Source organism: Pelophylax lessonae (genome assembly GCF_965119305.1).
Source record: "Pelophylax lessonae genome assembly, chromosome: 10".
Taxonomy (NCBI): Eukaryota; Metazoa; Chordata; class Amphibia; order Anura; family Ranidae; genus Pelophylax; species Pelophylax lessonae.
The window spans coordinates 221,458,474-221,471,560 of record NC_138777.1 but is presented as its reverse complement, the minus strand read 5'-3'; the positions used below and the strand labels follow the sequence as shown (position 1 = coordinate 221,471,560).

General features: G+C 42.7%; 1 protein-coding gene across 1 annotated transcript in view; it reads right to left on the bottom strand.

Annotated features, from left to right (window-relative positions):
• POP4 (POP4 homolog, ribonuclease P/MRP subunit) overlaps positions 1 to 11,405 on the bottom strand; it is a gene marked incomplete at its 5' end in the record, with an annotated part of 16,923 nt that extends 5,518 nt beyond the window's left edge. The window contains 3 exons of the mRNA XM_082270506.1: positions 2,983 to 3,060; positions 5,832 to 6,052; positions 11,310 to 11,405. Coding sequence (XP_082126632.1) covers positions 2,983 to 3,060; positions 5,832 to 6,052; positions 11,310 to 11,405 — 395 coding nt within the window. The remainder of the gene's footprint in view (positions 1 to 2,982; positions 3,061 to 5,831; positions 6,053 to 11,309) is intronic.
• Positions 11,406 to 13,087: the final 1,682 nt, after the last annotated feature.

The window sequence follows — 13,087 nt, the reverse complement described above, 5'->3', positions numbered from 1 at the left end:
AAAGAAAGCACAGAGAGGGGGAAGGAAGAAAAATTTTGGCAGTCATGTTTCCAGTAGACTAAAGACCATACTAATTTGTTTGCACCAGTTCTTACAAATGAGTTAAAGAAGATGTAAACCCTCGGCAACAATATGAGAAAAAAAAAAAAACCTGTAAAGACAAAAGGCATACTAGCTCATTACGAAATACTTACCTTAGAATGAAGCCCCCGCAGTGCCGTCCGCTTAGCGTCAGGATGGCAGACATGTTCGGCCATCCTGCTACCTGGTTCGCGTCCTCCGGCCATCTGATTGGCCGGAGGCGCGATTACATCACTCCCGCGCACGAGCGCGGGAGCCGCCGTTCACAGCACAGGGCTCTGAAGGAACGGCACGGGTGGCCATTCCTTTAGAGCGCATGCGCCGATGAAGTCATCTGCTGCATCAAAAGTAAATATCTCCTAAACGGTACATGTTTAGGAGCTATTTAGAGTACCTATAGGTAAGCCTTATTAAAGGCTTACCTATAGGTACAAGTTCAGAGAGAGGGTTTACAACCACTTTAAACAGTCAAGAAAAGTTTGTCCAACATAAATTTCCAATACCTAAAGTACCTACCGTCACCCTTCCTACCCACTTCAAATCATTGCGCTCTTCCACAATTGGACTTTTTTTTTTCCCCCCTTTTATTTTTTTTTGTTAAAGTAGTTGTAAACCCATACAGATCCCCAGTGAAGTGACTGGTGATACACAGAGATGAAACAAATCCTCCTACGCAAGTTGCACCTGTTTATCTGCAGCCTCTCTTCTCTACACCTGTCCAAAGTCCAGAGCTTGTCTGAGCGATCAGAAAAAAAGGGGACAAAGAGCTGAAATTGCACACTGCAGGGCTCAGTGAGAGCTGATTGGAGGGAAGGGACACACTACCATTCACACAGCACACAGGAACAGAGCTGAGGTGGTCAATCATAGGCTGTGTGCAGGAGCTCCCTCCCTTTTTTCACTTTTTTATCTTGGCGTCAGGAAAGAAGTGACGCATGCAGATAGCAGAGGAATGAAGCAGCAGACAGAAATGACACTTCGTAGTCTGGACTGTACAAGTACACACTATAGAGAGATCTACTTTTATCATTTTTTATGTCTGAGATTTACAACCACTTGAAGGACATCGCCCAGCATTTCTGGGATTCTTCTCGCCTAGGTAAGAATGACACCCCAGTGGCTTGCAGCCTCCTGGAATATTGACATCATATATTCCAAGGGGCCTCAGAGTACTGTGTGGGAGCTGAGGTGTCATCAGGGGGGCCAGCTGTCTCTTCCAGGTTCTTGCAGACATGCCCCTAATGAGGTATCAAGATGAATGTGTATCCTCAGAAGGTTGGCTGCAGAAAGCCTAGACAGCCCACCTACTAATGACATAAGTAAAGGAAGCTGCATCGTAGGACCAGCCAAGTGGGAGGTGGAGGATTGCAACAAGATCACGCTGGATGCACAGGACATGGGAGTATGTATTTGGAGGATAAACCAATAAACCAGGGAAAAAAAAAAAAAAAAGAGGAGAATGATGGGAGCAGGGGAGTAAAGTTCCTTTCCAAGCCCTTTTTCACACTATGAATCGCACCATTTACCTGTGAAATTCCCATGCGATTCAGTGCAGTGCAATTTGAGCCCCTTCTGTTGGGCTCAAATTACCCCGCATCGCACCAAAGTAGTGTATGCACTAATTTTAGAAATGCACTGCAACCAGATCGCATTGTCATTCTGTACCATGCAACCCAGTGCAGAAAACATACTGCATTTGCAACCTGCATTTGAGGGCCCGTTAACATTGCACTGACACCCACTGCAGATCGCAAGGGCAGTGCGATTTCAAAGCAGTGCAGAAAACGGAACGTGGGTTTCCCACACTAAGTTATATTGTGAATCGAGGAAGAGCGCCAGACTAGTCACCAGTATTGGCTGTGGTCTCAGTGTAGCTGATTTTTTTTTTCCCCATTACTTAGTTACCATGCTTTATTCTGCAGTGGGGTTGGTTTACTAATGGGCCATACACACTATACAATTGTCTTTAGATTTTTTCTTTTACATTTATCAAAACCATATAAGAGGTCAAATCTAAACACTTCAATTTGTATGCAATCAGACAGGCTCCTGCACTACATAGTTGAAGATAAATATAAAGTAAATCTAACAAAAGTTGTATAGTGGGTATCCAGCTTAAAGCTGGATACCCACTATACAACTTTTGTTGTCAGATTTCCTTTAGATTTACCTTTTCTATGTAGTGCAAGGGCCTGCCAGATTGCATACAAATTGAAAGTGTTTAGGTTTGACCTCATATTATATGATTTTGGTAAGTCTGAAGGAAAAAATCTAAAGAAAATTGTATAGTGTGTATGGCCTATTAGACTGAAGAGTACAAAATCTGGTGCAGCTGTGCATAGTAGCCAATCTGTTTCTAAAGCTGGATACACACTATAAACTTTTGTTGGTAGATTTCCTTTAGATTTACCTTCAACTATGTAGTGCAAGGGCCTGACTGATTGCTTACACATTGAAAGTGTTTAGATTTACCAAAACCATATAATATGAGGTCAGACCTAAAGGAAAACATCTAAAGAAAATTGTATAGCGTGTATCCAGCTTAACTTCAGTTTGTTCAAATAAACTTTGACAAAAAAAAAAAAAAAAAACTGGAAACTTATTGGTTTCTATGCACAGCTGCACCAGATTTTGCCATCTCCAGTTTTAGTAAATCAACTCCATTGTGTCTCTGTATGGAGGCAGCCATCTTGGTAGAGGCAGGGCTTTGCTTCATGTCAAAGCCTCCAGCTAAGAGGACAGTGAGCAGCACAGTAATGATGTCACCAAATCTATTGAGACCAGCAGTCAGAAGCAACAGAGTCTTAGATCTCATATTGCAGATAGACAGCTATCAGGCTACCCTCTCTCGGTCTGGTACCTGCTGTGTGAGGAAAAAATAAAAAATATAAAGATACTCACGCATCCGGCCTCAACCCATTACACAAGTCTCGGATATACTGCTTCCAAAGATCATGAAGAGGAAGAAACATGTTGTATCTGAAAATAAGGACAACAGCAAAAATAGTGACAGTCAGACTAGCAAAGCAGACTTCATCAGTATCGAACTTTTACTGTTCTGACCTACATAAAGTAAAATCTAATTGACTGCCACATTACCAGATATCACCATTTCTCTTAACATTCCTCTTTGGAACACGTCAAAATGATCAGAGCGTAGATAAGATGGGCTTCTGTTTTCCCCAAACAGTAGAGCCCGTGTTCCCTGAATAATTTTAGTCTGATCAGAAAGTCCTTCAGGTTTTTACCATTTGGCCTCCGTTAGGGATATTGCCCCCTTATTTCCTGTTCTGGTGACAACAGTTTTAACCAGACAAGTAGTGAGAGAAAAATCTGCAATGGGGACACACTAAAAATCAGATCGTTCTAGCCTTCCTTTACTGAGAAGAGAACTTGTTTTCTCTCTGTTACTGTTGGAGATTTTCCTTTGCTTCCCGTTTAATTAAAGGCACGGTCACAGGGGCAGTGAGAAGACATTTCTCAAATGAAGCCTCTGATGGTCTAAAGCCCCGTACACACACGCAGATCGTCGTCATACAAACGTCGGCGGACGAAAGATCTGCCGATTGTATGCGTGTTAGTATGGTGCCTCCGACAGATGTCTGCACACAATCCGCGGACAAGAGTCTTTCTTGCAAACATGAAAATTTTTGTCTGCAGACACCAGAACGGACGATTGTTCGCCTGTCAGTACAGAAATCAGCCGACAGACCGCAGATTTGCAAGACTGGGCATGCTCAGAAAATAAAAAACACAGGGAAAGTTCACCATTACATGACATCACTTCTGCAGTCAGCTGAAGTCTGCAGACAAAATTCTTGTGCTGTCCTTGTGCTGTCTTTGCACTTTTCAACAGACACCGACATCCCGGGGAGAAAAGACGAACATTTGTATGACGACGATCTGCGTGTGTGTACGGGGCTTTAAAAGCCTGAGATTTTAACCCTTATCCAAAAAAGTTTTAGCAGGACATACACTTTAAAGCCCAACTGAACTTTTAGTTTAAAAATCAGGTGAAATACCTTCCCATAAAAAAAAATGCCTTCGAACATACTTGCCTGCACTCCCCAGGTGCCATCTCTAGAATATATTCTTCCCTCAACTCTAGCAGTGCCCCTGCTTCTCTTCCTATGTGCTTAAGTGGGAGTGAGACCTATCCCAAATTGACCTTAAGAGATTGGAGCAAGGCCTGGTCTAGCATTGCAAAATGCTCCTTCAATACGGCCAAGCTGCAGGAAGCCTATAGGGTCCTCCTTCAATGGTATTGAGTCCAGGCCCATATTGCCAAGTCAAATCTAATTTATAGTGATAGATTCTTCTGGGGCTGTGATCAGGGAGGTGAAAAAAATCCATATTTGGTGGTCCTGCCCCCGCCCCCACCTAGTGGGATTCTGGTCAAGGGTCTTCGGACTCCTGTTCACTCTTTTCCACGTACCTATCTGAAGGATGCCAAACTAGCATTGCTCCATTGTCCAATCCCGGGCCTCTTCCTACCAGCAGAAGTTGGCCACTTACCTATTTGTCACTGCTAAGCGCACAATAGGGCCTGGAAAAATACAGCTGTTTCATTTGCAGAGGTGAAGAGCACCTTGATGACCCTCATGATCCACAAAAAAAGAAAAAAAAAAAATGTATCCTCAAAGATACTGAAGGCAAATTCCCCAAAGTGTGGACTCCATGGTGGTCTTAAGCCCCTCCAATCTTGTGCCCAGCCCGCCTAGGCCCCTCTAATTATTCACTCGGGGGGGGTTGAGGCAGGGAATTCCCTTTCTCCGCCTCTTGCCCATGCTCCTCCTTCTACCCTCCTCTTCTCTGGGCTTCTTGTCCGCCCCACTCTATTCTTCCTTCCCTCTTCTCATTTCCTGCTTCAATTAGCAGTCCCCCCACCCTTTTGTTTTGTTCACCCTGAGCTGAAGATACCCAGAAGCCGCTGGGCAGGCTTGACAGCTTGCGTTCCAGCTCTAAGCATCACAGCAGTTCCTCTTCTCCCTCCAGCCGCTTGCCTTCTGATCTGTGCTGTCCTATAGATTACTTCATTCACACTGATGACATGCTCATCTCATTCATTATCCAACGAGTGCATTCATTTATCCTGATTCTATGGTAATAAATAGCTTACATGTAGATGGTGGCGTCCGCTCTCAATTGCTTACATATGTGCATAAGGGCCCTTTCACACGGGCGCTCCATATGTCCGCAAATCATCCTATTTTTTTGCGGATGATTTACGGACATAATGTAAGTCAATGGCATTGCGGATGTCAGAGGAATACCATCCGCTGACATCCGATTTTCCTCCTTTCAGTTCTGTTCCGTTTTTTGGAACGGAACAGAACCCTATTTTTCCTCCGTTCAAAAAACGGAAAGGAAGGAAAATCGGATGTCAGCGGTGTCATCCGCTGACATCCTCAATGCCCATAGACTTACATTATGTCCGTATATCATCCGCAAATGGATGGGATGATATGCGGACATACGGAGCGGAAGTGTCATCCAAAGTGCCGGAGCGGATCGCAATGCGGTCTGCTTCGTGTGAAAGAGCCCTTAGGTTTACTCAGTACCTGGTCCAAGGGAGCAGCAACCATCACCTACAGTGACTTTATTTTTACAATTCCCCATTTTTCCCTCTAGACCTATGTTCCTTTTTGCCGTCCCAGCAGCTCCTTAGTTTCTAACATTTCCAGTGGAATAACATCCCTCCCTATAGTACCGGTCATGGTGCTTGGGAATAGAAAGTGCAGTAGTCTCACCTCTGCTGATCAGATTTAATCTCGAACAGTCTCATCTCTCGGCGCTCCTTGGCAGTCAGTCCTTTGGACTTGTTGCGTTTCCGCTTCTTCTTCTTGTGAACGTGCTCCAGGACTACGGCCTTCCTGTGCAGGTACTCCTCCACCGGCGCCTTTCTCAGCTTTGGCATACAATGCTTTAGAAAGGCATTGACGAAGGCATCTGCTTTCTTTGAAGACTGAATCTAGAAACAAACCAAAAAAAATTCTTTAAAAAAAACCTACAAACCAATCAAAACCAAATTTATTTTCTAATTCTAGCATCTTTAACCACTTCAATATCGAACATTTTTACCCCCTTCCTGCCCAGGTAAAAAAAAAAAAATCAGTGTATTGGAAATTTGTAGCATTTACAAACTATGCTATACATGTGAAAATCAATAAATGCTGATGTACTAGCGGCCTAATTTTTTTGAGGCTTTTTTTTGAGAATTTTTTTTTTTAATTACCCCTTTTTTGGAAAGCAGACAGTCCAAGATATTTGGTAAGAGGCAAAGCAAGTTTTTTGAAGTTGTAATTTTTTGTCTCAATTTTAGGAAAATTAAGAAATTGAAAAAAAAAAAAAAAAGTACAATTTTTTTATTTCTTTTTTTTACATACTGTAAAATACCATACCAGTGCAATGCAGCAGCATCATATAAGGGGTGTGGCGGTGATCAGGGACACTGACTGGTGACAGTATGTATACAAAAAAAAAATTCAATTTGTTTTTAATTTCCTATTTTCTAACACACTGTGACCAAAGCAATACAGTGTTACCATAGTAACACTGTACTACTATGGGGGAGAGATCAGGATAATGCATGAACTCTGTCTGTAGTCAGAGAACTGACACTTTCTGTAACCAAACTACACACCCCACAATCCCTGGGTCTCTCAGCTGAGTGCAGGTGCAGTAATTAGATCTGACAGAAACAAGCAGGAAAAGCATTCACAGAGAGCTCACTGATGCAGCACTCCCACATTTGTGATGCAACACAGAGCAGATGGCAACGCATGCACCGGATGTTGTATGAGCTGGAACAGGAAGTTGTCTTGTCCCTTCGGCAAATAGGGACAAGTTAGGTGAATAAATACATAAGACATAGGCAAAATGATCAGCATAGCACTACAATGCACTACAATCCACAGCCAAGACATGTGAGCCCATCATTACAAGGTAATGGAGTCTCCCGATCGCCGTGAACGCAATCATATCCACAGCTTTAGGTAAGCCCCGCCTCCTCCCCTATGACATTGTTTTTTGTTTAGATTTTGTTACGAGTATTGGTCCACCCTAAATTCACACCTGAATGTAAAGGAATGTGCATTCCCAGTTGTGTTTTTTTTTTTTTTGCACGTTTTTCATGCGTTACGTGCGTCGTGCCTATGGTTGCCTATTCACTTGAATGGGCTGCCCAATGTGCAATAAACCCCCCAAAGTAAGTACAGAACCTTTTCAGTCTTGGGGCATTAAGTGTTTTTTAGTGGGCGTTTTGGCACATTTGTAGCATGTTTCGTCAGATGGCAAAATACACATCTGCTACCTGTGCTTGGGGTGTCCTTAATTAAAATTCTTGGCATGCTAAGTGCAACCCGCAATTGCAGCACGTTTTCAAAACGTGCAGCAATACATACACTCTAGTAGGTTTTGTCTCACATACGTTAATCCACAGAATGCATTAAAGCGGTAGTAAACAGCAAAAAAAAAAAAAAACTGCAAAAACAAATAGTCCCCTGCAGGATAATAGCATAATGTGCTTGTAAGTATCTCATACTAGCAGATTATGAAAGACTTCCCTTAGAACCAAACCCTCCAGCAGTGCGCTGTCACTGCTGACAGGACTTCCATCTTTACCTGGTTTTCGTTCTGGGTTTGCAGCTTCCAGGTGTTTGAATGGCCGAGCTGCAATGATGTCAGCACGGCTCTCAATAGACAGCATGCAGTGAGCATACACCGGTGAGGTCACTGGCTGCCACTATAGTAAATATCCCCTAAACTGTTTACCTAAAAGAGATATTCACTGTACCTACAGGTAAGCCTCATTATAGGCTTACCTGTAGGTACAAGTAAACAAGGGGGGGGCTTTACTACCACTTTAGGTAAAAAAAACCTTAAGGCTTTACATGCACCGCCAGCGACCCAGCTGTGCTGTGATTATACGCAGGTGCCGATCATTGGGTGCTGGCCAACAGATGACCAATGGCACCCGCCATTCATCAGGAAGACACACAGGACACGCCTCTGCCTATGTAAACAAGGGAAAGCTCTGTCCAGTCAGCAGGGAAATAATGGATTTTCTTTCCCCACAAAGCAGGGAATAAAATCCATTACTATCCTTAGTAAAAGCACCTCATACTGTATACAAACACTGGCTAGGCACACATGTAACCCTTTGATCACCCCTGATGTTTACACTTTCCCAGCCAGTGTGATTAGTACAGTGACGGTGCATAACTTGAGCATGTATTAGGGTCACTGGTTACCACAGTGTAAAAATTGTCAGATTGTCTCTTGCATTATCCAAGTCCTGCTAAAAGTCGATGATGGCTGCCATTACTAGTTAAAAAATAAATAAAAATATCCCATAGTTTGTTTTTATGTTTATAGAGCTTTATATTTGGGTACAGCACTGCATGGCAAAAGGTAAAGGGATACACCATGGGAACATGTCTGTGTATGGCAGAGATAATACTACATATGTGTATTTTTGCCCTTACATACATTTCAAATAAATTAATTTGCTCTGGTCACGTGTATACTGTAACTCCACAATACACAAAATATGAATATATATTTAAAGAAAAAAAAAAAAAGTTTGGATCTACAAAATATTTACAGAGGAATTACCTCCAAGCCAAGTTCCTTTGCCTCTTCTGGGGGTAACGTTTTGTAGACTTCTATAGGGGGGAGAGAGAGGAAAAAGAATAAAAAGATTTAAATCATTTTCAAAGGTTTCAAAATAAATATTTCAGTTTTGCACACAGAGGATGCTTCTTATACATGAATTTCAAGACTGTTTAGGTTTAAGAAGATTTTCAAAACCTGTTCAAAATGGTGCTGGTACATTAGGGGGGATTTTTAGAACACAACTAACTTCTAATCCACGGAGTTCAAAGAAAACTTTTTTTCTTTTATTACATACCTTAAAAAGAGGAACTGCAGTCTGCTCACATAATTTGTAATAAAAACATCTTTGACATTCTGAAGCTTCCCTCCAACCACTTTGCATATATATATATATATATATATATATATATATATATATATATATATATATATATATATATATATATATATATAATATATACACACACATATATACATATATATATATATACATATATATATACACACACACACACACCCCGATTCTGTACCTGCAGAAATCTCCCTCCATCAAGTCTGGCTGCAGCCATTTTAACTGTGGGCAGCTGAAGCTGCTTCCTGCTTACTTCCTGGATTTACACAGACACATTATAATTATATATATATATATATATATATTATACACACACACACACACATATACATATACACACACACACACCACTGCTTGCCTGCACATTTCTCCTCTCTTGATGAATACTCCTGGATCTTTGCAGTCTCCTGTTATTTCTGCCCCAATAAAGCCCCCTCCAGCTCTGCAGCTCTACTTGCCTCCCCTATGACTCATCCCTCCTCCCTTGCTGGCAAAACTCTCACAAGTGTCAGAGAGAGCTGTGTATGATGTCATTAGCCCTAGGCTAATTACCAGACAAGAAGGAGGAAGTGGGCTGTATAAGGTAGTTACTGGCAGAAATTAAGTTTTTGGTGGACCGATCCTTTAAGATGTTACTGTGGAATAGAATTTTGGAAATGGGAATTATAAAGAATTTTATTTCTGGGGATCTTTGTGATGACACATCAGGGATTTTTTTTTGTGCTTACACTTCATTCCTAGGAAAATACAGAGGAGGTGAAGCTAGGTCAGACTATTTTAAAGTTCATAAGAGGCCCCATTCACAATTGCACAACTCTAAAGTTGCATAATTTCCAGCACGACTGAGGCAACGGAGTGCAACTTAACACTCTCTGGCACTAAGTCGCGCTAAGTAGTTCAGGCACCTTTTTAAAGTCACTGTGTCTTTAAGTTGCATCTGAATGGGTTGAAAGCAATGGGCTGTGACTTGTCATGCAACTTTATGTGTCCAAAGTCGCACAAGTAGGAATGAAGCCTAAAGCAGAAACTTAAAAGGGTAACTACACATACTAGCACATTATGACTATACCTTGCAGGTCTGATAAAAAAAAAAAAAAAAAAGCTGAGTTATACTTACTGGTAACTCCTTTTCTAGTAGTCTTCCAGGACAGCCCATGAGACCTTAGGGCTCCTCCCCAGGACAGGAAACACATTCCAAAACTTAAATAAAAGGTGGTCCCTTAGTCCTCAACTTCAGAATTTCATGAGAACCGTAGGACATTCTGTAAAGCATACATATATAGATATATATACACACATATCATACATTATACATAATACCAGATAAACCGGGTGGGAATCCGGCTGTCCTGGAAGACTACTAGAAAAGGAGTTACCAGTAAGTAGAACTCAGCTTTTCTCAGAAATGTCTTCCAGGACAGCCCATGAGACGATGAGCAAGAAACTTACCAGTCTAGGGAGGGACTACTGCCTGGAGCACCTTTCGACCAAAAGCCTGTTCCTGAGAAGAGAGGAGGTCCAGGCGATAATGTCTAACAAAGGTCGAAAAGTTAGACCAGGTAGCTGCCTTATAGATCTTATCTGGTGAGGCACCGGCCCTTTCGGCCCAAGACGTGAACAAGGCTCTAGTAGAGTGTGCATTAATGAAAGGTGGAGCCACATTCTTCACTATATAGGCTTCTGTGATAGCCTGTTTTATCCATCTAGCTAAAGTGGCCTTCGAAGCTTTTTCCCCTTTATGGGAGCCAGAAAACTGCACAAATAAAGTATCACTTTTCCTGAAGGTTTTAGTCACCTCCGGTATTTCAGAAGGGCTCTTCTGACATCTAAACAACTAAATTCCTTCTCTTTTTCGTTATTTGGGAATTTACAAAAAGGTAGGTAGTACTATGTCCTGATTCCTATGAAAGGAAGAAGCTACCTTGGGTAAAAACCCTGGATCTGTTTTTAGCACAATCCTGTCATCAAAAATCATGAGAAAAGGTTCTCTGATCGAGAGAGCCTGTAATTCACTTACCCTTCTAGCTGAAGTTATTGCCACTAAAAATAAAGCTTTTAGGGTGAGCAATTTTACGGATAAATCTTCCAAGGGTTCAAATGGACTGGTTACCAAAACCCGAAGCACCAGGGATAGATTCCAAGCTGGACACGTTTTTATCACGGTCAGCTTTGTTTGGGCAACTGCCCTAAAAAAATAATTTACATTTGGATTTTCTCTAAGGGAAAATTGAAGAAAAACGCTAAGGGCGGCAGCCTGTACTTTTAAAGTCCCCAGGGAGAGACCCTTGTCGATGCCCTCTTGAAAGAATACCAAGATAGTTGGTATATCTGGAGATTGTCTCTGATTCTCCGCCATCCAAAAATTGAATTTCTTCCATATTTTAGCATATATCTTTCTTGTGACTGGCTTTCGACAGCTGATCAATGTTTTGATCACTTTGTCTGAGAAGCCCCGAGAGCCTAGTATCTGTTCCTCAGATACCAGGCGTTCAGGTTTAGGATTCTGAGATATGGATGGGCTACTGGACCCTGTGTCAATAGGTCCTGTCTCCAGGGTAGGACCATTGGAGGTTTTGCAGCCAGTGCCTGATGGCCTTTTGGGCCAGAAGGGGGCTATCAAGATCATCTCTGTCTTCCTGGATGAATTTCTGGAGGACCTTCGGGATTAATCTGACCGGAGGGAAGGCGTAACAAAGCTTGAATTTCCAGGGGTTGGCAAAAGCGTCTATGCCCAAGGCCTGATCTCCCCGAGTTATAGAGAAGAATTTCTCTGTTTTCCTGTTTGTCTGGGCAGCAAATAGGTCCACTACTGGAAGACCCCATGAGGTTGCGATGTTTGCAAATGCCTCTGGGTTGAGGGACCAATTGTCCTGATTCACCTGGTGGCGGTTGAGATGGTCTGCTAGACCATTCTGCGTCCCCTTCAGGTGGATAGCGGAGATGGATGTTAGATTCAGCTCGGCCCAGACAAAAATCTTTTGTGCTATGGACTGTAGACCCTGACTCTGAGTACCTCCCTGTTTGTTCAGGTACGCCACAGTTGCCACATTGTCTGACCGAATTTGTAGATGACTTCCCTCTACATCTACCTGAAAAAACTCTAAGGCCTTTTGGACCGCCATCAGTTCTTTCTGGTTCGATGAGGTTTTTATCTGTGATGGGGACCATTTTTCCTGCGCCCACTTGTTCTGCAGATATGCACCCCATCCGGAAGCGCTTGCATCCGTGGTAATCCTCTGTGACACTTGGATGGCCCAGCCTAGCCCTTTTGATAGGTGAAGAGAAGATCTCCACCACCATAGAGTTCTTTTTATTTTGGTGGGAATCTTTACTTTTTGTTCCAAGGAACTTGGCTGTCCGTCCCAACTCCTTAGTAAAATTTTTTGGAGGGGATGTTGCTGGAATCGTGCCCAGGGGACCGCTGGGAAACAGGAGGTCATCAAGCCTATTACCCTCGTTATGTCCCTCAAAGAGACCCATAAATTGGTCTGTAAAGAGGCTACCATCTGGTGCATCTTCCCAATCTTGAGCTGTGGGAAAAAGATCATCCGATTCCGAGAGGAAATCTCGTATCCAAGGTAAGTTACTCTCTGCGAGGGTTTTAGGCAGGACTTTTGCCTGTTGATGATCCAGCCTAGTGAAGTTAGAAACTCCTGAACTACTAGGAGGTCTGCCTTCAGTTTTTGATAGGACTCTGCCACTACCAGGATGTCGTCCAAGTAGGGGATGATCATGATGGACTTTAGTCTTAGAGGGGCTAGTGCTTCCCCCAGGACTTTGGTAAAGATCCAGGGGGCTGAGGATAACCCGAAGGGTAGTGCCTGAAATTGGTAGTGTTTGACTTCTGGTCCTAACCTCACTGCCAATCTTAGGAATTTCTGGTAAGACTTGTGTATCGGGATGTGAAAATACGCATCTTTTAAATCCAGGGTTGCCATGTAACACCCTGGGTACAATAGGTCCCCTATGGAGTATATTGATTCCATGCGAAAATGTTTGTATGCTATTGAGAGGTTCAGATTGCGTAAATTCAAGATC